The sequence below is a fragment of the Danio aesculapii genome, chromosome 21, assembly GCF_903798145.1.
Source record: "Danio aesculapii chromosome 21, fDanAes4.1, whole genome shotgun sequence".
Lineage (NCBI taxonomy): Eukaryota > Metazoa > Chordata > Actinopteri > Cypriniformes > Danionidae > Danio > Danio aesculapii.
The window spans coordinates 11,379,779-11,406,416 of record NC_079455.1 but is presented as its reverse complement, the minus strand read 5'-3'; the positions used below and the strand labels follow the sequence as shown (position 1 = coordinate 11,406,416).

At 35.7% G+C, this 26,638-nt stretch overlaps 2 protein-coding genes across 2 annotated transcripts in view; one reads left to right on the top strand and one right to left on the bottom strand.

The window, feature by feature from the left end:
• The window catches only part of klf8 (Kruppel like factor 8), a 71,500-nt gene extending 63,956 nt beyond the window's left edge, over positions 1 to 7,544 (bottom strand). The window contains exon 1 of the mRNA XM_056445721.1: positions 7,255 to 7,544. Within this exon, the coding sequence (XP_056301696.1) occupies positions 7,255 to 7,281 (27 nt within the window). The 5' untranslated portion in view covers positions 7,282 to 7,544. The remainder of the gene's footprint in view (positions 1 to 7,254) is intronic.
• Positions 7,545 to 9,816: 2,272 nt separating this feature from the next.
• On the top strand, positions 9,817 to 25,691 carry rbm41 (RNA binding motif protein 41). Its single transcript, XM_056447063.1, has 7 exons — positions 9,817 to 9,853; positions 11,248 to 11,364; positions 12,616 to 12,817; positions 15,608 to 15,812; positions 19,125 to 19,594; positions 22,804 to 22,951; positions 23,087 to 25,691. Exons 1-7 carry the CDS (start codon positions 9,846 to 9,848, stop codon positions 23,254 to 23,256), a joined length of 1,320 nt encoding a protein of 439 aa, XP_056303038.1. The 5' UTR covers positions 9,817 to 9,845; the 3' UTR covers positions 23,257 to 25,691.
• Positions 25,692 to 26,638: the final 947 nt, after the last annotated feature.

Here is a 26,638-nt window from a genome sequence, read left to right as displayed (position 1 = left end):
CACCTGCTCTTGTCACGTAAATCCACCAGAGGCCACCGTCGACTGACCAACTGACCGATCCCACCACCCTCCCCCTTCCCTAAATCCAATCAATAGAGTTTTAAAAAGCAACCCAGAAAAAGAAAAGCCCCCCCGATTTTACCACGCTTTCAGATTTTACCACATTCTTACCCTGTTATTTATTTGTTTATTTTATTTTTTGCCTTTTATTTTTGTCCTGCTTGCTTTCAGCAACCGTTCTTCACCAAACTTAAAGGGCACCTATGGTGAAAAATCGACTTTTCAAGCTGTTTAGACAGACATATGTGCAGGTATAGTGTATAGATCGTCATATTGGGGTGATATAAACACACCCAGTCCTTTTTTTTCAATTTAACAACATAAAAACGATGGACCACTTGGAGCGGTTTTCAGACCGACCGCAACTTGACATTGGAGTGCGGTCTCTCCGCCCACCGAATTGATTGACAGCTGCGCGTATTAACATGTCAGGGTAGTCACGTGTATAATCATATCAACAAGAGAGGACGAAGCAAAGCAAACGGGAATAAAAGGTCTGTTCAGTTCGATAGGATCATCAATCATCAACAAATGTGATCAAGATTGAGTTTTACAACTTTAAAATGTTTTAAAACAGTGCATGTGTGTAATGAATTACAGCGATTCACTTCAGATTCACTTCATCAGCACAGCCGCATGTCAGAACAATTATAAAAGAAGACGCTTCAATCCTGCTTTGTGGACAATAAATCAGGTTTATTTTGTACATTAACACAACAGATATCCATACAGCAGTGGAGATTAACCTGTAGCCTGTCACATTTGCGTGCAAAAAGAGTGCAAAGCTAAAGCTAAACGCACGCTGTCTGTCTCTGCGTGTCGTTTCCGCGCTGTGTCTGTGTGTGTATCTGTGTGTGTGCGTGTGGTGTCCACCCTGTGTCTGTGTATGTGTGTGTGCGTGTCGTGTCCACGCTGTGTCTGTGTGTGTATCTGTGTGTGTGCGTGAACTTTGTAACAACATTGTGTGTGACTCATCATAGCAACTCTACAACAAATACTAATTGGTAAAGTTCTTACTGTAGTATTTCTCACAAACGTTACATGAGATCTTCTTCCTTAATGACTGTCTGTTGCCTGAATCTGCCGAGGGAGGAAATTAAGGCATGCAGAAAGGCACGTAGAAACAGTGGGCGGGGAGGACTAGCCTTAAAGGAGCAGTACACCAAAACACCAAAGCACCTCCTGGTGCAAAAATGTATAAATTAGAATTTAATAAAAGGTATAATAAAAAATCTGATGGGTGTTTTGAGCTGAAACTTTACAGACACATTCTGGAGACACATTCTGGAGACACAAAAGACTCATATTAAATCTGAAAAAAGGGGCAACTTTAAACCCTGTTTTCGCGGTCAACTCCACTCTGCGCCTCAAGTCTGCTGAGGTACATGTTGAGCTACTGGACAAAATGGTAACAGCAAAAAAAGCCATCCATACAAAGGTATTCGGTCAGCTGGTAAGCAACAAAAGGAACGACGTCATATAGCCCCATATTCATTTTAAAGACAAAATGCAGCCATACATAGCTCTGGCTACATAATTCGCAATCTATAGGGCTACATTTTCAGAATGAAAATATTTGTAAAATTTTGACAGAATAAAGTTTACAAAGATTGACTTCTGTCCACTGCTTCAGGATTGCGTTCAAAAACATTAGCTCTCACTGATTGAAAATTGCACAGATATGCATTCAAAAATGCTAGTTTAGAGAGCAATAAAAAGGAATAAGAAAATTGCTGTTTTTAAATTTAAATGCAAAACTGAAAAGTGGTTCAGTATACCGAATATTGTGGCATATCTTATGGTCAGCAAAGCACTTAAAAAATTTAAGGCATTACTCTATATTGTTGACTTACCTGAAGTGTCCTACATCATATAATGAAGAATCAAGTTAATACAAAACAGAACACTCATTTGGGTTGCACTTTTAGGGCTAATCTTCAGGACAGGTTAAGGGTGTGATGCTAAAGTGCAGTCAATAAAATGAGAGACGATTTAAGACAAGGAGTGAGAGGAACTGCTAGGCGTGCACCACAGCCGCCCTGCAAAAACACAACTTCAGTCACACCCAGGGCCGACTGCACCCTTCTCCTAAAAATAACCGTACTCTAGGACAGTTGCAGTACCTAACTGTCTCAACTCCTAAAAACAGATGCACCTCACATCACCCCCCTAACTGGCCTGATCAGGCTGCCAATGGACGCCTTTAACCTATAACACACCCCTGAAGCAATGTCACCCTGACAAAACCCAAAGGCTGAGACCTGCAGAGGGTAGCTGAGTGTTTAACCACTTCGACCAAAGTTTGTCCACAGCTGTTAATGATTACTAGCTGTCAGGCACACCCAGAGCACTCTCTGTTCCTCCAATGATAATGCTTCAGTCCACTCACCTCCCTGACTCTGTCAATAACAGTAGACGCTGTTCCCAACGATCAGCTCAAATGCAGAAAATGGCAAAGTCACACATTTAGGGTGCTATTAGGATTTACATAGATCTGCATGATATTAGAAAACGTCTGACATTGCGATATTTTGATATATATTGCTATATTTTGAAGACAATTTCTCCAGATGGCTCTGTTTTGAAAGAATTCATTGGTTTCGATTGATTGGGATGATTCTGTACGAGCGTGAATCAGGCATTAAATATAAAAAACATATTACATTAGATAATATGTTATATAATAAAATAACACTAAAGATGTGTTAAAATAACATGCAAATCAAAAAATTTTACTATTATAGTTAAACTCTGCAGTGACTCCCCAAATCTCATGTGTTCTGAACTGTACCTTCTATGTCATATAGAATCCAGACTCAACATTGCGCATCCTGACAATTGTGGACGAACACACTGCAATACTGATGCTAAACTACATATTGTACAGCCTGAGTTCACACTAACGAGTAGCTCACAACGCGCATTGTTAGTGATCTGATCACAAATGCTTGGTTGAGAATGCATTACTATTTCTACTGTTATTAATATGCATTCAAATGTGTCTCTTGTGACCATTTCAGATTTTGTCATGCTCTACATCACTTTCACAGGAGCGATTTACACCGAGGTGTGACTATTGAATGAACAAACCCATTTTATATTCAGCTAACGAGTAAGCGAGAAAACAAGAGAATGAAATAATGAGAATGGCAACTGGGATTTGAATCCCAATTCATGTGTTTTGTTACAACGCAAGCAGAGACCTATGAATACCTTGTTTTGGTGGGCTTCCACACAATACGTCCCATAATAAACACATGTCTGGTCAGCAGTCGACCAGTGGCTGGTCTTTTGTGGCTGTTCAAATGCATTGAGCACAAGTGTTTGAATTAAGAAAGCAACCTGATCAAATGCGTTTTCTGTCTGGAAGTGGTTGAACAGGCACAAAACGTTTTAGATTGCCTTTACACCTGGTTTTAGCGTTGAACATTTGTGATCTGATCAAAATGCATCTTATATTCAGGTGTAAACAAAGCATAAAAAATGCAATACTTTAACCTTGCACCTTCATAGTGATGGATCAATATATATCGGGCTGGCTGATTAACTACAATATTCCTTCATTCAATCATTCATTAATTTTCCTTTGGCTTAGTCCCTTATTTATCAGGGGTTACCACAGCAGTACGAACCGCCAACTTATTCAGCACATTCCACACAGCGGATGCCCTTCCTGCCACAATCCAGTACTGGGAAACACCCATACACTCACATTCACACTCATACACTACTGCCACGACTGTCTTTGGACTGTGGGGTAAACCGGAGCACCCAGAGGAAACCCACGACAACATGGGGGAAGCATGCAAACTCTACACAGAAACGCCAACTGGCCCAGCCGGGGTTCAGCCAGCGATCTTCTTGCTGTTAGGTGACGGTGCTAACCACTAAGCCAGTGTCGCCCTTAGTACAATATATTTGACCATTTTAAGATTTAGCCCATCCAATAATTTTCCAAATAATCTTTTCTTCTTAAATAAACCAAAAGCCTCTCTAGAATACTTGAACGACCATTTGCTGCATTCGGTATTTTGGTCTTATGGCATTTTTATATCTGTTTTTAGCACTAAGTTTGACTGAATGCACAGTATTATTTTAAGTGTTAGGCTGCATGTCTATCAAGTGTTTTTTGTGCTGCATCAACTCTTCGGTGGACACATAGCCTTAATGTTTCTACTGAAACTGGAAGTCAGAGCAGGCTTCGTCAAGTGGCTGGCTTATCTCTTTTTTTTGTAAATAGCGGCATTTTCAAACTGCACTGTGACAGCCACAGTTTTACAACAACGCAAGTCTAATAGATACACCATATATATTCCTTGTGTGTGTGTGCACTGCAGATGCTTCAAAATCCATATTTACACTGGCTGATGCTATAGGGCTGCACAATATATAGAAACACTGTCGTTATTGCAATAACAGTATATGCGATATCCTTTTTGCAGAATAAAATTAACTATTTAATTGTACTAGTGGACATTGCTTAAACTATTATCGAGATAAAAATAATTTTGGCAAAAATAATTTTGACAACATTATAAATCAGAATTTCTGCTGAGGTTTTCAGTCATTTGTGGTGTTTTAAAGTCTAAATGTTTGCACCTTGTAATCGTTTTTAATTTTGTTTTATTAGCTTTAATACCCGTTTATCTTAGTATGATAATTACATAATAAATTATCTTGTTTTTAAATTGCTGATAGAAAAACATCTTGCAAGTTAGTTATATCGTGAGAAAGATCGTTATCGCAACACTCAACAACAATATTACATATTTACCCTAATCACCCATTTATTGAACTATGTGCCATTTATCATAAGCACCATAATAGTTAGCATTAGCATATTATGCTCCCAATTTAATACAATTAAATAAACTAGTGGAATGTAAAACTTCATGAGGAGATTGTCAATTTATGGCATTTGAAATCTACAAATACAAAATTTAAATAATTTGGAAGTTATTTCGCAGTGCTGAGCCTTATTACTAACAGCACACATTTCATTTAAGCTTATTAATGCAGAAGCCAATCAGAGCATACAACTGTTTGATTTCTTAAATTCTGTTATCATAAAAAAATATAGTAGTGTAACGTATTTAAGTCAAATATTAATTGTGCAGCTTTAGTCATAACAGTTGTTTTTTGCATAATTAGTTCTTTATTAACATCATGGACCAATGTTCTGTTTGTAACATTAGCAATTATTATTACAATTATATAATAGCAATAGTGATATAATTAACAATAGTTAACTTTTACACTCCATTAACAAAATAGTTTTAAATGTACTAAATTAATTATTTGATTGATTAATTATTTTGTGACTGTGATCTAATTTGTATTTTATTGTTTTCCATATCCTACATTCTATTCATTTTCTTACTACCTACTGTATTTATTTGAAATAGTTACAATACTGGTCTGTGGATCGTCATTTGTAAATGTAATTTTTAGAAATGGGCAACGCAGTGGAACAGTAGGTAGTGCTGTCGCCTCACAGCAAGAAGGTCGCTGGTTCGAGCCTCGACTGGGTCAGTTGGCATTTCTTTGTGGAGTTTGCATGTTCTCTCTGTGTTCGCGTGGGTTTCCTTCAGGTGCTCCGGTTTCCCCCACAGTCCAATGACATGCGGTACAGGTGAATTGGGTAGGCTAAATTGTCCGTAGTGTATGAGTGTGTGTGGATGATTCCCAGAGATGGGTTGCGGCTGGAAGGGCATCCGCTGTGTAAAACGTGCTGGATAAGTTGGCGGTTCATTCCGCTGTGGTGACCCCAGATTAATAAAGGGACTAAGCGGAAAAGAAAGTGAATGAATGAAAGAATGAATGAATGAATGAATTTTTAAAAATATCAATAGCGTTTGTGTCATTAAAACTTTTATCGAAACAAAAATTATAGTTATTCAGTTTATTTCTATTAAAAACATATTTGATTAGCCTATAATAACATGATTACTTGATTAACATGTTTATTTCAAGAAATTAGAAGCCAAATTGTGAACCTTTATAAGAGAGATTAAACAATATGGTACTACACTGTGTAACATTGGAAACAGAAAAGCTAATGAAAAATATATGAAGCATTATGTAAATTGAATTTGAATAATGAAAAGTTTTTTTTAACTATTATCTTACCTATTTATTTATTTTTACCACTGGCAACTGTTTATACTTCGATAGTATAGTTGATATAATTTCTCTTTTATATTTTGTTTTATTTGTTCTTGTTGTTGTGAGATATGCCTGTACTAAGTTTGTACATATTTACAATAAAATAAAAATTATTATTTGATTAACATATTTGACAAACGTCAACAGAGATATTTTTAAAAATATAATTTCCTTTTGTAAATGCCAGAGTAAGTACATTTCAAAACAGAATAAGTGATGTCAAATTTGTGCAAAAAAAAAAGAAAATTAATGTAATGTATGGCCCTGCAGATACATACATGGGTATTACAGGAGGAGACATATCAATATGACGACCCAGAAGTACCAATACAAACATATGTGCAACAAAAACAAACAAACAAACCACATCCACTAATGCACCCCCTCCCCTCCTCACTTAACATCATGGGATGTTCATGACAGTTTTCTGTATAACTTACAGCCTACTGCTGTAACCTGCGTGGTTTTAGCTGGAGCCTAACATTATTAGCCAAAACACTCACAAAACACTCATCTCTTTATAATTGCGAAAGCTACGGAATACAAAACACAGAACTGAGAGGACCAACAAACATAACAGAATGTCCTCATCACCCCATGCGAATAAAAGGCTGCGGCTCCTTTAAGAAAGCAGCTAAGATGGTGTCTCTCCGGCGAGCTGCATTCGGCGCGCTTCCTTCCTGCCCTCACCGCTTTAAAACAACACTGCACACCCGCGACGGCTCTGACAGTCGAGTCGGTCACTCTCTCTCTATCTCTCTCTGACTTTAACAGTTTGCACAACTGTTTTAAATGCACCCGAGTTAACGTGTCAGGCTCGCGGATAAGCACGGGCTCAGAGGCGCATGCACGGGAATCGCTCAGATGATATTATCGGCTCATTACGGTTAACGGCAGAGCAAACCGAAACCGGGTAACTGCTCACAGATGAGGAACTCCGGCGGAGTCCTGCAGAACAGAAAGCGGACAGCCACAGCCGGCCAAAGCTATGCTGCAAATGTGTCGATAGCGAACGATAAACGGACTTACTTTTTTGTTCCGAGTCTCCGTGTGCATCTCGGTATCTAAGCGGCGGTGAAGGGGTGGAGTGGAGGGGGGGTCGTTCGGCTCGGGCGGGGTGAGATTTGAATAACAGTCACTATTATCCGCCTCAGTATTAGAGAAGAATTGTGCGCTCGTTGCCTCGGAGGTTCACAGAAATCATATCCCCGGCGTCGAGAAACAAGCCCTCTTTCCGTCGCCCCGCTCGTCTTTCGGTGTGTGTTTGTTGCCGTGTTTCAGGGTTGGGCTCGAGCTGTGAGTCTCTCCTCCGCCTCTCCCTGCTGCTGACCCCACCCTGCGTCCCCACCCCTTCACTGTGTCAATCACAGCCGCTGCAAGAGAGAGTGTGTGTGTGTGCGTGCGTGTGTGTGTGTTAGCGCGCCACCGCAATAATAGAACTTAAGAAACATCATCATCATCATCATCACTTTGTCACCTCGCCTAATGACGTCAACTTGCACCGGATGTTCGAAGTTGCTCGACTTTTGTAATCTTTTTTGCATAAGCTACGGAGGTTATGATGCCTTATATGAGCGTGATGATGCCTTGTATGAGCATGAATGTTTTGGAGATAGAATTGTTCCCCTAAAGTGAGCAAAAGCAGATTAAATTATTTTTCTTGTTGTTCTAAGTGCATTTGTTCATATTGTAATTATTCAGCATTTCTATTATTTTGTAGTCCACTCAAATATATATAATGCTGCCTGTTCGAACTACTTATGTAAAATGAGCTGAAACAACACATTTTTTGAGGTTGTTGGGACAGCTGGATCGTTTTATGTTCAACTCACTTAAATAGCCTATGTTTAATTGACTTAATCGATTTGTGTTGGGATGACCTGAATGAATTGTGTGGAGCCCTACATTTTTTACAGTGCAGAACTTTTGACAGCATTACAGAAAACTTTAAATTTATATAGGGTTTTTTTTTAATTATTGGATTTCGTAGGTATGTGTTTGGGTAAAATGTTATGTGTTTTACTTGATAAAGGTAAGATAATATTTATTCGTAATTTCAGATAAAAATATTGTTTTGGAGCATTTTTTCCTCATAAAATGGCAGTTCATCAAATTTTTTTTGTTATTGAGAAGCAGGGTTATTTTACCTAAAATTAATATAATTTTTTTTTACTTTTAAGTAGTAAAAAACATCAATGTTAATCATCATCAGTGTTAATATTAATAGTCTATGAACATGTCTTTTTTGTTATTTTGACAAAGTGGTGTTGTAGTTGTGTTTGAGTAATAAAAAATGTTTTTTATTCTGCAAACTGATTACATTTATTCCCAAATAAAAGTAAAAATGTTGTAAGAGCATAATCAAATATTTAAATTTCAACAAATAAAACTTGACTAGTTTGAAGTATTTACTGAATGAAGCAATTATTAAAATGGACCCCAAACCTTAATAAATCTAGTAATGCAGAGAAACTGTGAAGTGGTCTCTCATTTTTATTCATAGTGTTAATAATTTATTGTAAAACAGACAAAGTTAAATGAACGTTTTATTAGATAAACTGTCTAAATCACATGGCAGCAACTCAATGAGAAAGATGAATAAAGTGACTTTGAGGGCAAGGTTGTTAATGCAGCTTATCATAAAAAACATGTTCTTCTACCTTAAAATGTATTCAGATAATTTTTTCTCATTTATAGATTTCATGAATGTACAATTATTATTGATGATAGAGGCTTGAATGAATCTGAGCTTCTTAGCAGATGACTGTGATATTAATTTGTTCAATTACATTTCCCATGGTCCTTTCTTTCTACTTAACTGGAAGTCTTTGTGAAATGGGAAATATGAAGCTGGGACAGATGCGTTTTAGAGATAGAATATGGAGCAAAATGCAATGATTGATGGATGTCCTCAAATCTATATAGTACACATAACATTTCGTTCTTCTATTTAGTAACAGTATTAATCTCTATATATTTTCACCATGACTGGGAGAGCCATACATATGAGCGATCATGTTAATATTCTTGGCTGCAATGTCAATATATCACAACGGCGGCTAGCCTAGTGCTTGATTTCTGAATCAACGTAAGATTTTACACTGTGTTTTTTGTGTTTGCTTGTTTTTGCTTTTTGAGTAATAGACAAAAACAAATCCCTTTTTAAATAAATTGGTTTAGTAATGGTTTGGTTTTGTTGGATAAACCGTGTAAATTGAAAGTTCATTCATTCATTGATTTTCTTTTCAGCTTAGTCCCTTTATTAATCTGGGGTCACCACAGCGGAAGGAACCGCCAACTTATCCAGCATATGTTTTATGCAGCGGATATTGAAAATTCACACACAAATAAAAAGCAATTAGTCCTAGCCTACTCACATGAAGTTTTGAGGGTTTACCTGTTTATTTACTAATTAAACTGTTTAGCACATGTTAATAGTCTAGTTTAGTTTACTCCATTTGTATGAAAGAATGATGAAAATACTGGTAAGGTTATTACAAAGATACGCATTTGCAGAGCACTGCGGATGAGAGTCTTGTGGTTAAAACTACATTTCCCAAGATCCTCTCCACCAACGCATTTTTTCCTGTCGGAACAGGAAATAGGGGGAAAGTGTAAACATGAAGCGGTAAGGCAGAGGACTAAACGGCTTTTTTGTTTTTAGTTTCGGTCTGAAGCCAGTTACTAAATTTATCAAACCAAAACATTAACTTTCAATGAACTCTGATATGAGAAATCACGTCACTAAGTTCTAGTCTATAACAAAATTACAGCCGTTAAGACATTGATGATGATGACACACAATGGTCGATAGGTTGAGTGGTAATTAAACGTATAACACGTTTTACTGTTTACATCTTCTCTTTTTACCTGAGTGACAATTTTACGTCAAATTGCTGGCTTAACTGGAAATGTCTAGTGTTCTGAATGTCAGAAGTTTGTTTGTGTAAACATTTTAATTTGTTGTACTGAAAGGAACATGTATAACTATTCTGTCCTATTTATTTAACTATTTATATTTAATAATTTGACACATACTTTGGTCCAAAGTGAAATTACAGTAGGGATAAAATATGTAAATAATATAATAAATCGTAGTTGGTCCAGTGAAGTATGTTTATTCATTTACACAAAAAAAGATCAATTAGACAGACACGGTGGCTCAGTGTTTAGCACTGCAAGAAGGTCGCTGGTTCGAGTCCCGACTGGGTCAGCTGGCATTTCTGTATGGAGTTTGCATGTTCTCCTCGTGTTTGCGAGCGTTTTCTCCGGGTGCTCCTGTTTTCCCCAGAGTCCAAAGACATGCGCGTTAAGTGAATTGAATAAACTAAATTAGCTGTAGAGTGTGTGAATGAGTGTGTATGGGTGTTTCCCAGTACTGGGTTGCAGCTGGAATGGCATCCGCTGTGTAAAACATATGCTGAATAAGTTGCCGGTTTATTCCGCTGTGGCAACCCCTGATGAATAAAGAGACTAAGCCCCAGGAAAGTTAATGAATGATCAGTTAGAAAGTGATTGTAATCAGTAATTAGAATTCTAATTGAAGGGAAAAAAAAGGATAAACATTTATTTTGACATTCTCATTATATGATGTTCTATGCAGTTTTTATTTAATATTTGTGTTTGTTTTAATAAGGTTAATTTGGACTGCATACACTATTATCTGCCAATTTTGAAAACTATGGTAACTGAATTTAAAATTAACATAACATTTTACCAGTAACAGCATACAAAATAAATTGTTTTACCTTTTATTTATAACCTTGGATTAAATTATATTTAATTAAATAAGCTTATTTAGCATTACGTTTGTTTTCAACTGCTCATTATACTTCATGAACACTGGAGTATGAGTAAGAGGAAAATTTTAATGCTAAACCATTAAAAATGTTATAAATATAATATATATCATTTAATTTGTCTCCTAGACTCACTGATGTGCTGTCTTAATTCTGAACATAAAACAAGCATTTAGGCTGAGGAGTTTAAAGAACTCAAAAATTATTTTGTAATGATTTGTAGGGTTACTCGTCATGCCTGTGATGATTTGCCCATTCCTGAAGAACAGGAGACAGAAGGCCAGAGACAACTGCACAATCTGCTGCTGCAACAACTGGACACCGATGTGGACATTGACCGGTTAGTTCCTGATGAACTGGGCCAGACAAAATCTGCTGAAATTTTGTTGCTATTTCAGTGGAGAATTTTGTAAAAAAAATTGTCATTTTTAATTACACTTTACTTGATAATTAAGTAGATTTAACATTAATTTTGAGTTTTAAAATGTTTTAATCGATTCAGCTGATTTCCAGGTCTGGCTGGAGCACTTTTAGCTTAGCTTAGCATAAATCGTTGAATTAGATTAGACCATTAGCATCTCGCTCAAAAATGAAAAACAAAAAGTTTGTTTCCCTATTTAAAGCTTGACTATTTTGTTGTGTCATTGATTACTAAGATCTGTGGAAAATGAAAAGTTGCTATTTTCAAGGTCGATATGGCTAGGAACCCTATTATTATTCTGGCGAAATGCACAAGGAACTTTTATGCTGTACCATGGTGGATGCAGCACGCTCACTGATATTAAATTTTTTTTTTATGGAGATGCTAATGGTCTTATGTGATTTAATGATTTATGCGTAGCTAAGCTAAAAGTATAGCAGTATAATAAATATTATTGAGCTTGATGCATCCATGGTATGGCAGAAAAGTTCCTTGTTCATTACACCAGAATGATGATATAGTTCCTGTCCATATCAACCTTGAAATTAGCAACTTTTCATTTTCCGTTGGTCTTATCAAACAATGAAAAAACAGAAGAATCAAGCTTTAAATGGGAAAATTATCAACTTTTTTTGCAATTTTGAGCGAGATGGTAATGGTCTAATCCGATTCAATGATTTATGCTAAACTAAGCTAAAAGTGCTCCTAACAGACATGGCAATCGGCTGAGTGGATTAAAAAATGCTGTTTAACTGTAGGGGACTTGCTTGGGGGTAAAATGAGCTTATTTCCAAAAATAGTTTAGTGTTCCTTTAAGGTCAACATGCCAGGATAATATACATTTACGAGCTTTGGCTTCAAAATGACCAATTCAAATCCTGGGTGTTAAAAAATAGACAACATAAAAAATGTAAAGTTTGTAAAACTCCAATCAAGCTATCAAATATGGGAGAGGGAGCTCTTTGCAGCCACACAAACAGTAAGTATCTCAGATTTTTTTCTAAAACTTGAGGCAAGTTATGTGGTCTTGTTCTCATAGTTGCTATTAACCTTCTCCAAAATGATATTCAAGCTAAAACCATTTTAATATTACGAAAAGCACAACATTTGCCTGTTTGTCTGTTCATTATAGGTCATTGACATTAATATTCACCTTTTTATTTGTCATAGGTGTGTGGCTAAGAAGAAATGCTTTGCTCCAGCAGCGGTGTACAAGCCTTTTGGGGAACAAGCCGCTGGTGTGAGGAGTCTGTCTCAGTTTCAGGCCCTGCAGGACGGGGATCAGGATCTGGCGGCTCTCAGAGAACTGGGCCTAACCGATGCTGAAATACAGCTGTGGAGGAGCAGTGAGCAGCCGGAGAGCTCCCTCAAGGTCTGCTTTAGCCATTACCCTTATCATGAAGTGTCCCAAACAGAGGGATTTTACATTTCCAGAAATCTGAGATGAAGAAAGGTAGCTGTCGGTCACCCAGTTCAGAGGGTGATTCAGACAGGGCTAGTTTAGTATCAATGTATCATTATTTTAGTATCATTATCATTTAGTATTAAACTATTGTAGTTTTTAGGTACAGAATTATTATTATCTTATGTTTTATTTTAATCTTACATTTTTATTAATTTAGCTGCTTGTTTTTATTATTTTTTAAATGTATTTATTTATTATATATTTTTATATTTAAAAATATTTTTAAAATCATTTATTTATTTTTTATTTATTTATTTATTATTAAAAAAAAAATATATATATATATATATATATATAATTTTTTCATTATTATTCTTTTAAAATATCTGTATAATTTGAACAAATGTTTTTTTGTTCTTTATTTTGAAATAAAATATGTTTTTTATGTTAATTTATTTCAGTGAATATCTATTTTATTTTAAAAAGACTGTGCATTAGGGGCATTAACACAACACTTGTCAAATTAATACACAACGTTTTTAACCTGTTATCATGTTAATTTTGGGCGACTGAAAATACAAGCTTTTGAAAAACAAAACAAAATAATCAAAATGTTTAAAGGGAAAGTTTATTTGTTATTAATTTTTAGCATTTTTGTTGTGTTTTGTCAAATTTATTTATATATTTTAAACTTAATAGCGAAGAGCAATATTTTGTTGGCAGTTACATAAAATTGTAGATTTGCTTTTCAGCTAACATTTATGCTTTTCAAGTAAAATAGTGTTATAATAGCATTAGGAGCCTTAACACAACACTGTTGTCAAATTAAAACAGAAAAAAAATGCATATTAACTATTCATTAACCATCTTAACCATCAACAACATGGATCCTGAAAATGCAAACTTAAAAAAAAATGTTTTGTAGGGAAGGTTTAATTGTAAGTGTATGTTATACAGGTAAAATAAGAATTATTAAACCCCCTTTGAATTTTTTTTTCTTTTTTTTTTTTTTAAATATTTCCCAAATGATGCTTAACAAAACAAGGAAATTTTCACAGTATGTCTGATAGTATTTTTTCTTCTGGAGAAAGTCTTATTTGTTTTTATCTCTGTTAGAATAAAAGCAGTTTTTAATTTTTTAATGATAAAAAACATAAAATGGCAAAAGATGGCAAAGATAAAATAAATCAGTTATTACAAATGAGTTATTAAAACTATTATGTATTATATAAACCACTAAATCTTCTCTCCTTTAAAAAGAAATTGGGGAAAAAAATAAACAGGGGGGCTAATAATTCAGGGGGTCTAATAATTCTGACTTCAACTGTATCTGGGTTTAACCTTATAGTGAAGAGTAGGGCTGTGAGATTATTTTGAAGTTGCATCAGTTTGAACATGCACGATTTCCATCACCTTACAGCATGATTTTTTGCATGCTTCTGGCTGACACTTTTCCCGCAGTGTGCTATTTGAACCAATCATTACGCAGCATGACTAAACAGCGTTAGAAAAGGAGACTGAGCTTAATGACAAAGTTTGAGTTTGACGGCGTACACACACAAAGTAGAGACAATTTGTTACACCTTTACTAGATGATTTTTATTTATTTTTTGTCTTATGTCCATTTTCAAGACATGTTACAGGACTTTGATAAAGATCTAATTATTATGAATATTATGATTATTATGAAATTATTTCCTTTGGAAATATCTTTCAGATTCACACTGTAAAATGTCTCTGTGTGCCATAATTGCGATTAAAATCGAAATCGCAATATGGTTTAAGAAAATTATGGTGGGTTACTTTTGCCCATATCGTACAGCCCTGGTGAAGAGCAATATTTTGTAAGCTATTACATAAAATGGTTGATTTTGTATTTTTGTTTTTAAGTTAACACTTTTTCAAATGAAATGCTGTTATTAGAGCGTTTTTGCCCTCTAAGCTGCTAAAAATGAGCTTGCCACTTTCTATGCACAATATTTAAATTTTATTATCATCATCTCATCATCGTTATTGTTGTTTTCTTTTACTTCTTTTTTTACTTTTTTTTTATTATTTTATTGCTCATCCCTTCTTGCTACTATAATTGTTCTTTTAGACAAGTAAGACTTGCACTGAAAAGCAGGGAAACTCAAATTTTGTTGTATTTTGTATAATGACAATAAAAATTCTGATAAGCACTGTGGTCAAATTTTAACAGAAACAGTTTTATGTATTTTGGCCAATCATTTACACAACCACAACATTCTGGAGACCTGAAAATGCCAATAGTATCTGGATGCAGCATTTATGATGCAAGCTGAGATTGCATTTCTCATCGATGCAATGTCTGACACAATGCACTCAATGGAGCCAGTGACGTCACTGTGTGGGGTAGTGTTAGGGGTGGGGTTAGGTGAGCCCATTGAAAAGCATTGCATGCAGCTCAGATTGCATCTGCACCAGGTCTGCATCCAGACCACTTTCGAAAATGCAGACTTTCGAAAACATTTTCAAAGTGAACGTTTTTGAAAAACTATTCAATCATCATCTCTGAAGCAACACAAGTTCTTGACAACCAAATCAACAATGTTCGGACTACAGTAGCGCATGTGTTTGTAGGTTGTTTGCAGATCCATCTGAATGTGGAACATTTTGAAAACATTGTCATTTATTTGTGAAGCTCGAAAGAAAAATTCACCTTTTAGTTCATCATTGCTTAAACTCCTAGATTTCTTTAACTTGAATAACTTGGACCCGCTTTCTTGTTTTTCTCAGGACAGAGGGGTTTGTGTGGCCCCTGAGGCAAGGAATGAGCGTCTGCAGGCTATCCGGGAAAAAATGACGGCTCATGCGGAGCTGCTGTCCCGACCCCAGCGCTTCTCAAGCAGTCGAGCGCTGTCCCGCAGAGAGATGGAAATCGAAAAAGCTCTTTTCCAAGGCAGCGACCGCTCCAGCTTCCTCACTGCCCTTTACCATCAAGGTGAAACACACTATAGTAATGCCAAGCAGCTTTACTTGTACAGTGTTCTCTACTAATATTGACAAATATAAGCAAAAAAACTGTGTTTGTTAACCTTTTGATATTGGCTCAGAAATTTTAACAAACAAGTGTGTTCACATTAGGGCTGCACGATACTGGAAAAATAGGGATATTGTTGTTGAGTATTGCGAAAATGATATTTCTTACGATATAACATTTCCCTATAAAAATGCTAATTTTATTAGTTTTTTATATAATTTATTTAATGATATTAAAAACAGGTCAAATATGTTCTTCAGCTCTAGATAATTCTTATTCAGACTAAAACCAATTGTGTCAAGGGCCAAACATGAAGGGCCCTATCATACACCCGGCACAATAAGGCGCAAGGCGTGTTTCAAAGATGTGATGAAAATTTTTCCATTTTCAGCCACGTTGTTTAAATAGCAAATCCATTTGCGCCACTTTGTGAACTCACGGGTGTTCTGGTCTGGAAAAGAGGTGTGTTGCTATTTTGAGGAACTAAAATAGACTGCTCAATAGACCAGCTGAAAGCAGGTCTAAAGTCCAACGCAGAGTGTGTTAGTTGTGCGCCTCGCTTAAACATTGCCTAAAACACGCAGGATGTAGAGCAATACAGAAATATCTATTACAAATTAGTTAAAGGATTAAAATGTTACGAAAAATTTATTTTCTGCATAAATATAAAAACCATACCTCCATGCCTTCTTCACCTCGAGGGGCTTTTTTCAGTTCATTCACGACAACTTGCTTTTGTATAATGTTATTATTATCATAAGTATTATTTATTATATGCATATTTGTATTTGTTTTATTAAAAACAAGCTCAGATTTGTCCACCTGTCAGGTTTTGGACCATATGAGGCATAGGACGTGTGTTTGGATATAACTCAGTTTTTTGACCACTCTTCGTGTTTATTGCTTATTTATTAGTTTGCTGGAAATTAGAACTGAATTTAGAAATAGTTTTGAAACAAATCTTTGAGCTTAACAAACGAAATTATTTATGTTGGCTAATGCATGTCTTGAGTGAGTTTACACCATTTCCTTATCCACGAAAGTGAAAGTAAAGGCCGAATGGAGGAGGCTCATTATCCTCATGCTGCAGATGCTGTTTAACTGTCTTCTCGCTCGTGAAGTGTTCAGTTTTTCCACTTACAAAGTCTGTCATGTAAATAGCAAATCCACCATGGAGCGATGCAACTGACTCTTAAAGGGAATGGAAAATGAGACTCTGATAGATTTATTCTCAAAACACACCCACAACATTAAGAGAATAAGCTCAACCCTGTTAGACCAGGCACCGTGCTGCAGAGCGTATTTTCCCATCCCTAAAATAGCAAAAGTGGATTCGGACACACTCTTAATGCTTTTGCACCCTACGCTTCAGACTTGCGCCTAGACCGTTAAAATAGAGCCCTTAGTCTTTTACCTACTATGAATGAGTTAACACATCAGCAGATATTCTGACTCTGATTGGCTGTTGTCATTTTCCCGCCCTAAGTACACGGTAAAATATAAGATAAACATCCATGCATTAAAATAAATGCACTTTTTCACACATCTGTGATACATATATTGCATATACTATTATCATGATAACGATAATTTTACGATATATTGTGCAGCACTAGTTTACATTGAGAACGAACAAACAAACAGCACAGTTTCCTTAAAAAAATATTTCTGACAATTGTAGGACTTCTTATTACAGAATTGTGGAAAGCAGCTAATGAAGCCAAGAAGTTATGGAAAGTCTCTTTTAGGGTGGGTCTTTCAGTCTAAGCACCACCCCTTTTATATGTATATTTTATACTTCCAGGAATTCGATTCTTATCAATGTAATTAAATCCTTATTAATTTAATAACATATTATCATTCCGGTAATAAGATTTTACGCAGATTAATTAAATTATAGTTTCGGTAATTAGATTGTGATCAAACTAATTCAATTATATATTTCATATATTTATAAAAGTTCCTATTGCTTAAGCTAACTGTGTGTGTATGCATGCATCTTTGTGATTGTGGGTCATTTGGTGCCCCTTAGACAACGACCTTAACACCTGTTTGAGAAAGATAGATTCATATCAGGTCAATTCAATCAGTCAATTCAATTCATGTTTATTTCTATAGTACTTTTACAATGTAGATTGTATTAAAGAAACTTAACATAGAAGTTCTAGTAAATTGAAATGGTGTCTGTCCAGTTTTCAGAGTTGAAGTTCAGTTTAGTTCAGTTCAGTGTGGTTTCGTTTCCGTCAATGCACAGCTCCACACAGTGTTTTCCTCCTAATTGGTATATGTTGCTAGGTGATAAGAAAGTGAGATGATATTGCTATCTAAACATCTAAACATTCATAGGCATCTATAACATTTCATAGACAATGCTTCTGAAAACTGCACGTGTGTTTGTTCTACGTAAGTAAATGTTTAAGTATCACTTATCTTATGATTATTACACTTTATGTAAACAAAAAATCTAAAGTTTAAACGTGGTGGCACAGTGGGTAGCACTGTGGCCTCACAGCAAGAAGGGCGCTTGTTCGAGCCTTGGCTGGGTCAGTTGGCATTTCTGTGTAGAGTTTGCATGTTCTCCCCGTGTTCGCGTGGATTTCCTTCGGGTGCTCCGGTTTCTCCCACAAGTCCAAAGACGTGGTATAGGTGAATTGAGTATGCTAAAATTCACCATAGTGTATATGTGTGAATGAGATGTTTCCCATCGATGGGTTGCAGCTGGAAGGGCATCCGCTGCGTAAAACATAGGCTGGATAAGTTGGCAGTTCTTTCCGCTGTAGTGACCCCAGATTAATAAAGGAACTAAGCCGAAAAGAAAATTAATGAATGAAAAAGTCTATAAAGTCTATAAAATGTTTATGAATATAAAATTATAAAATTTCAATATAAACTGAAATGTGTCTGAGGTGGTTATTTCAGCTCGCTCGCTCAATCACTAATGATTTTAAAGTTATATAATACATAAAACTTATTTAAGAAACGCTCAACGTGAGTTCTCAAACTACATATAAGTTTAAATAATATTAATTTAAGTTTAAGTTATAAATAACTGTGCTAAACCAAGTAACTATTAAAAGTTTTGAAGTTTTTGGACTAGTTACAATTGTAAATTATTCTGTATATTGATACTTAGTATAGTCATGAATATAGCCAATGCTGCTGGTATGGCATTAAGTTGTCATAAATGCATAAATTGATTTTCTTATATTTACAATGATGCCATGATTAGTGGAAGGAGTTTTATTTTACTGTTTGACTGTTTTCTGCCCACAGATGGAGATTCATATGTCAGCCAGCAGAGGGCGACATCGGCCAAAACAATGGACCATTTCTACAAAGACTTTATTGAAGAGCAGAACAAAACATTTGGTGATGTTTCAACGCTTCAGCCAGAAACTAGCACTAATATTCAGTGCACATCATCAGACTCTAAAAGTGACCAATCACAAAGTCCAACGGTCTCTGACTCCGGTCTACCTGAATACCAACACAAGTGCCCAGAATCAGACATTGTTAACCAACCACAGCCTCAGGAGAAAAGCATTCAGCCTATGAAAATCACAGTTTGCCAGTCTGTTGGTAGGCTAAACTCAGCGTGTGTGCAAGGACATAATGGACCCTTTGCGTTGAGTGGAAGGATAAGGGAAGTCTCAGATGAAGAGATCAAGAGCAATCGAGAGACAGAAGAGGCCATAAGAAACGTTGCTCGATTTAAGAACTACCAGAGGGGAAAACCATCCAACGTAAGTGCAGATGATAATAAAGTAATGTTATAAGTAAATATATATAGTAAATTCATTTTTCATTCATCTTCTTTTTGGCATAGTCCCTTTAATAATCTGGAGTCGCCACAGTGGATTGAACTGCCAACTTATCCAGCATTTGTTTTACACAGCGGATGCCCTTTCAGTTGCAACCCATCACTGGGAAACATCCATACACACTCATTCACACCCATACACTTTGGCCAATTTTAGCTTTACCTGTACCGCATGTCTTTGGACTTGTGGGGCAAACTGGAGCACCTGGAGGAAACCCACGAGAACGCTCGAACCAGCGACCTTCTTGCTGTGAGGCAATTGTGCTACCCACTGTGCCACTTTGACACCCCTATACAAGTAAATACGTTACAAATATGGTTCAGTAACAATAAAGTGAATTAGTAAGGTATCATGTTATTGAGCATTTTTTCTTTATAATATCATGTCCTAATATTGCAATAGCAAACAAACAATATAAACATATACTTTTGGAACGCTCTATTTTTACAACAATTTTTATCTGGAGAGACTTATTTTTGTATGTAAGTACCAGGAGTAAAAGAAGGTCGCTGGTTCGAGCCCCAGCCGAGTCAGTTGGCATTTCCGTGTGGAGTTTGCATGTTCTCCCTGTGTTCGTGTGGGTTTACTCAGGGTGTTCTGGTTTCCCCCACAGTCCAAAGACTTGCGCTATAGGTGAACTGAATAAGCTAAATTGGCCGTTGTGTATGTGTGTGAATGTGAGTGTCTATGGGTGTTTCCCAGTACTGAGTTGTGGCTGGAAAGGCATCCGCTGCGGAAGGAAAATTAATGAATTAATGAGTGCTGCTTTAGATTTTTATTCTATGTATTATTCATTTCCGTTGATGTCTTTTTTATTTTTATAAACCTTGTTTATTATTTAAAAGTGATAGATAGATAGATAGATAGATAGATAGATAGATAGATAGATAGATAGATAGATAGATAGATAGATAGATAGATAGATAGATAGATAGATAGATAGATAGATAGATAGATAGATAGATAGATAGATAGATAGATAGATAGATAGATAGATAGATAGATTGATTGATTGATTGATTGATTTCATGACTGCAAAAATAGTAAAATGACGATTAGGTGGTTAAAGGGACAGTTCACCCTGAAATGAAAATGTCCTTTTAATCAACTCCCCCACAGGCAGTCAATATTGAGTTACTCCCATAGACTGTAAAATATATGGACGTAGTGTCCATAATGTCACCCATAGGTTTCTGAAGAACCTAAAAGAAGCTACCAGTAGGTGTGGCCAACCGTCGCCATTTTGTTTGCACGTCATCGCAACAACCGGGGGATGCCAAACAAGGGCAAAGAGGTGGAGCATGAGCGGAGCTACAGATGCATGCTGGCATTTAGCGTAGATGGCCTTTCCTATGGGAGAAACACTCAATACTTCATTACCTACGACTCGTTTGTGTTCTGACCACATGCACATTCTGTACACCATATCAACAAAGTGTTTAGACTTTTAAAAACACTGTTGTAATAATTGAGCCACCAAACATTGTTCTTATGACTTTATTCAACAGAAGGAAAGTGCGAATTACTTCCAAATACTTCAAATATAGTGTGTGTTAGTAAATGCAATGCTATTTATGAAATCCAGGCATAACACTGTATGACATCGTTTCAGATGACTGTTCAATAGCCTACAGCTAATCAATCTGTCACATTCTGGAGTGCATTGCTGGTCTAAAGTTTGTGAGCACAATTAGGTGCACAAAGCATGCCATATCATCTGATAATTGTAAGAAATAATTCCAAAAGGCAACTGACTGTGTAAAGCCACATTAAAAAAAAAATATATATATATATATCATGTATATGCAGAGTTCAGCGGCTAATCAGCTGGAATCAGCTGAGGTAAGGTGACGTCAACCAGCGAGACCTAGCTGTCACTCAAGTGGCCTTAATTATGCAGACTTATTAAAACCTAATATAAAGGAACTGGATGAGTTATAAAAAAAGAATTCACCCCCTTACAGTTCTCATGAAGGGTAATATTAGCTGTATGAACCAAAATCGTTCTTTTAACCAGGCTGTAAACACCTTTTTTTTCTGCTGTAAAGTTGGCCATTTTAACAGTCGGGTCAATAGAAATTTGTTCTATATGAAGCCAGAACTAGCGGAATTTCGATGAATTGCAGTTTCAGTTACTTTCGTATTTGCTTCATGAGGGAGAGTGGGAGGTTGCCGCTTGGTTACCCCCCAAAAAAGTAACTAGTTGCGTTACTTAGTTACTTTTTATAGTAAGTAATGTGTTACGTTACGTTACCTGGCTGGAGCTTGATCTCTTTCAGAATTATTTTTTGTTCAACGCACTGAAAAACCTACAGATACATTTACCTTAAAAAACACATAAAAATATATATTTTAGAATGTTCTTTGAGAACTTCCTGAACCCAGAGCTTTACATGCTGTATATACAGATTATTGAAAGCAATGTGCTTGCTACTTTTGTACTATTTGTCTTAAGTAACATCGCTGTCCATTGAGACAATCCCTGTTTCCTTTTCTTCAATGCATTCAAAATAATGAACACATTCCCTCATCGAGAGCGTGACTCATGTCTAATTACAATTTATTCAAATAATATAACTTACTTATTTAAGTAATGTGTTACTTTACTCATTACTTGCGTTACTTGTAATGCGTTACCCCAATACTGCCCACAGGTCATCCAAGATGTAGATGCTTTTCTTTTTTCGGTAGAACATTAACGAAGATTTTTAGCTAGGTCCGTATTTTTTAGTGATTCATATAATAGTAGTGAATCGTTACAGGTTTTTAAGATTAAGAATAAACACAAACAAACAAATCCAAATCAATAGCCATGGCTCCTGGTGACACACTGAGGCCTTTTGAAGTAAAACAACCAGTCTGTCCAAGAAATTGAATATTATTTACAATATTATTATGATTATTCCACAGCCTGGTCAAACAGATCTTGGCACAGGTGTGACTGTAGTTAGTCTGATTGTAGTCCTGTCACTTTAATGGCGAATGCACGAGGGCTCACCACCGATATCAGTTACCTATATCGATTACTATATCGCATCACCTGATCACTCCAAGCTTGTGTCCTTGCATATTCATTATTAAATGGAGCCCTCCCTTAATTATCATAATATAGTTTTCTATCGTGTGTGTAGGTCCTGTGTGTGAAGAACATCAGTCCACGGGCATCACTGGCACAGCTGGTTTCTCTGTTTTCACGCTTTCAGAAGGACGAATCGCAGCCCATTCTGTACCGCCTGCTGACCGGACGCCTCAAGGGTCAAGCTTTCATTACACTCGCAGGTAAGAGTACAACTTTATATAATTGCTGTACTGAATGATTCCACATAAATCATTTTTAACCAATTAAATGCAGAAGTTAACACACAAGTACACTGCTGTTGATACATGTTAACATCTGCTTTTTGTGTTTCACAGATGCTGAAATTGCCCAAGCTGCTTTGGACTTGTTAAATGGCTACAAGCTACTGGAAAAGCCTCTGGTTATTGAGTTCGGGAGAGCGAGAAGTAAAGAGACTGATTTACAGACTAATGAAACCTCGGTAGATTCGAACACCCCTTCAGTGCAAAACAACAAACACACATAATTTCACACTAGTTAAAGGAATAGTTTACCCAAACATTTTAATTGGCTCACCCTCAGGCCATCCTAAGTTTATATGACTTTCTTCTGTCAGATGAACACTCTTAAATGCTGTATAATGGTGTTGGAAAGTGCCTTTTATTTTGAAGCCTTCAAAAGTACATATATCCATCTTGGTCACCTAACGTGTAATGCATGAATGCTTTTTTCGAACAAAATATTTCAAATTGTTTATCTATAAACTCTAATCATTGCTTTTCGGTAGCACCAAATTAACGTTATGTGCAACTGACGTATGACAGATGACGCAAGATGCATTCAAATTTGAAATAAAGGTAAAGTCTATAAGGGAAACATCTGCGGCCGGAAGTTAACAATGCTTATTTATGTTATTATAACAGTACAATTACCATACCACAATAATTACTGTTTTTACATTACTGAGGGTTGGGGTTGAGGTATGCATTGATAAAATACAGTTTAAAGGGTAACCTAATAAATACTTTGTATACTAATTATACTCTGTATAATTGCTGCTTTATATTACTGTGAGGTTTACGTTTAGGTAGACGTTAATAAAATACAATTAATGGGTAATTTTTCTTGTTAACTTCTGGCCACAGCTGTTGCCCTTATATAGTGCTCAGCATATATGAGTACAACCCCCACGAATCTCTCATTTAAATGAAAAATTTCTATAGGATGTTTTACAATATTATATTGGTGCATATACATTAGATTAGTCAGTACTGAAGCCAAATCTGGAGCTTATCTAACAAAATAACTTAAAATAATGGTCCAAAAATGACTATACCCAAATTTATATGTTAGGGAAAAATATTAAATAACATTTGTAAAAATCAAGAGAAACAAAAATTATGAACATTTTATTTTAAAAATTATTATAAAAAAAACAACAACACCTCATTGATTCCCTTTATAAGTCATGCGTTAACCCCCCTGGTGGAATAGTGTAGGGCCAGACAGAATCTTCTGCCTTCTTTGTTTGTTTGTTTTTTGATATTCCTGCACAGAATTTTGTAAGAAATCTGTGGATTTTTATGTAATGATTTTGTGAGTGTAGGACCTGAAAAACACAAAATATAAAATACAATTAGAACCACTAGTTTGGTTAGTGGATCCAATTCGATCCACTTATTGGTAAACAAAGCAAGCCTTTCGTATAATATGTCTACTGAAAGTCAGAAAATATTATTTTACAAATTGCATTCTACGTAATTTATCTAAATATTAATAAATATAAAAACAAAAAAGGCAGAGTTTTTTTTAGTGACGCAGTGGAGCAGTAGGTAGTGCTGTCCCCTCACAGCAAGAAGGTCGCTAGTTCGAGCCCCGGCTGGGTCAGTTGGCATTTCTGTGTGGAGTTTGCATGTTCTCCCTGCATTCGCGTGGGTTTCTGAATTGTCCGTAGTGTGTGAGTGTGAATGAGTGTGTATGGTTGTTTCCCAGAGACAGGTTGCGGCTGGAAGGGCATCCGCTGCGTAAAACATGTGCTGGATAAGTTGGCGGTTCATTCCGCTGTGGCGACCCCGGAACAATAAAGGGACTAAGCTGAATAGAAAATGAATGAATGAAAAACTAAAAAAAAGATGATTTAATTTACATTTACATTCAAAAGGTTGAATAATGGGCTCTAAAATCTGCAGATTTCTGAGTACAGATTCCATGTGAGCTATGGGTAGGCCCACACTGAATCTGTGCGTACAGAAATCCGCAGATTTTTAGCCCAGCATTAAGTCTATTTATTTACTTCTGTAAATGTGTGCACATTTATATTTTTAAGGTTTTTTAATTAATTTCAGTAATATTATTGACTTATATGAAAATGTTCATATGATTTATTTAAATTACAGTTTGTAAATTAATATTTTCTACCTTTTAGTAGATAGATTATACGAGAGACTTGCTTTGTTTGCAAAATAAGTGGATATAATTGGATTGGAGCATTATAAACATTACATAAAATTTTAAAAGGTATAATATTCTTATTCAAATATTACGTTTTTAGTTATGATACTCCCAAAATCATTCTGCATAAATCTGCATTTTTTTTTTTTTTTTTACAAAATTGTTAGCAGAAATAGCTAAAAATATCTGCAGATTCTGTCTGGCCCTAGCTATGGGTTAGTTTTACGACAGTTTTGCACTTTTGCAAGCTTCAAAATAAAAGCCACTGCCCAACAACATTATACAGCATGAAAGAGCCAAGATAAATGTAAAACTACTCCAACTGTGTTCGTCTGACGGATAAAAAGTCATATGCACCAAGGATGGCTTGAGGATGAGTAAAATTATGGGACAATTTTTATTTCTGGCTAAACTATTTCTTTAAAATAGGCATTTACTTTAATTTTTTGTAAATAATAATTGTATAACTGTTTAAAACAAAAAGCTGAAAATATACTTGTAGTACTTCAACTGACCAGCAGACTTCACTACTTTTACAAAGCTTGGGCTGCACGGTGAGTAAACCTTACAAAAATGCCAGACTCGCCAAAACAACCAATTACATTTCACTGCAGTGTTTGCTAAGCTATCTTTCCCACACAGTTACACATTAAAATCAAGTCAAATCAATGCAGTGGTGGTTCAGTTGGAGTGTTTCACTGTAAATCATTTGTTTAAATAAGGTCAACTCAACATATTACAGATTGTTAGTGTTAAGGATGTGTTTCATTAATAGAGGAAAAACTAATTTCTTTTAAGAAATTAAAAATAACAAATGTAATTGGTAAAAGAAGAAATTGTTAATCTCACAATTCTAACAATGAGATTATGAATTAATATCCCAAGTTCTCTAAAAGTTCAGACTAAAGTCAAAATGGTGAAATACAAACTCCTAACGGTAAGGAAAAGTTAGAGTTCTGAATTTAAATCTTGCAGTTCTGACTTTTTATTTCAGAATTGAGTAGTTAGCAAGAAATTAGCAACCCAGTCGAAGTTACACGATATAAATTCAAAATTGCTTTTTACAGTTTTCATTCAGCACACAAACCATATTAGCATTACAACTTTTTTATATGCAACGATTGTTTTTTTGTTTACTTTTCATAATTTTGACAAATCAGAAATGCAAGATTACACTGAATTTACACAATTCAAGAATCAGACACAACACAAGTTATTGAAGTGAAAATAGATACTTTTTACACAGTGTATTTTTTTATGTACATGGTATATATTTCTTCTAGCAATGGAATTTCAAGTCTTGATGATGAAATAAAAATTATTTGTCTCTAAAATGCCAGACTACCAAAAATGTAGGCTTCCAAAATTTAAAAGGCAACTATGTTATCACTTGTAAAGACCCACTTTATCCTTCCAGGGCTTAGTGGCCACATACGTGGACAGCACATTTGAACTCT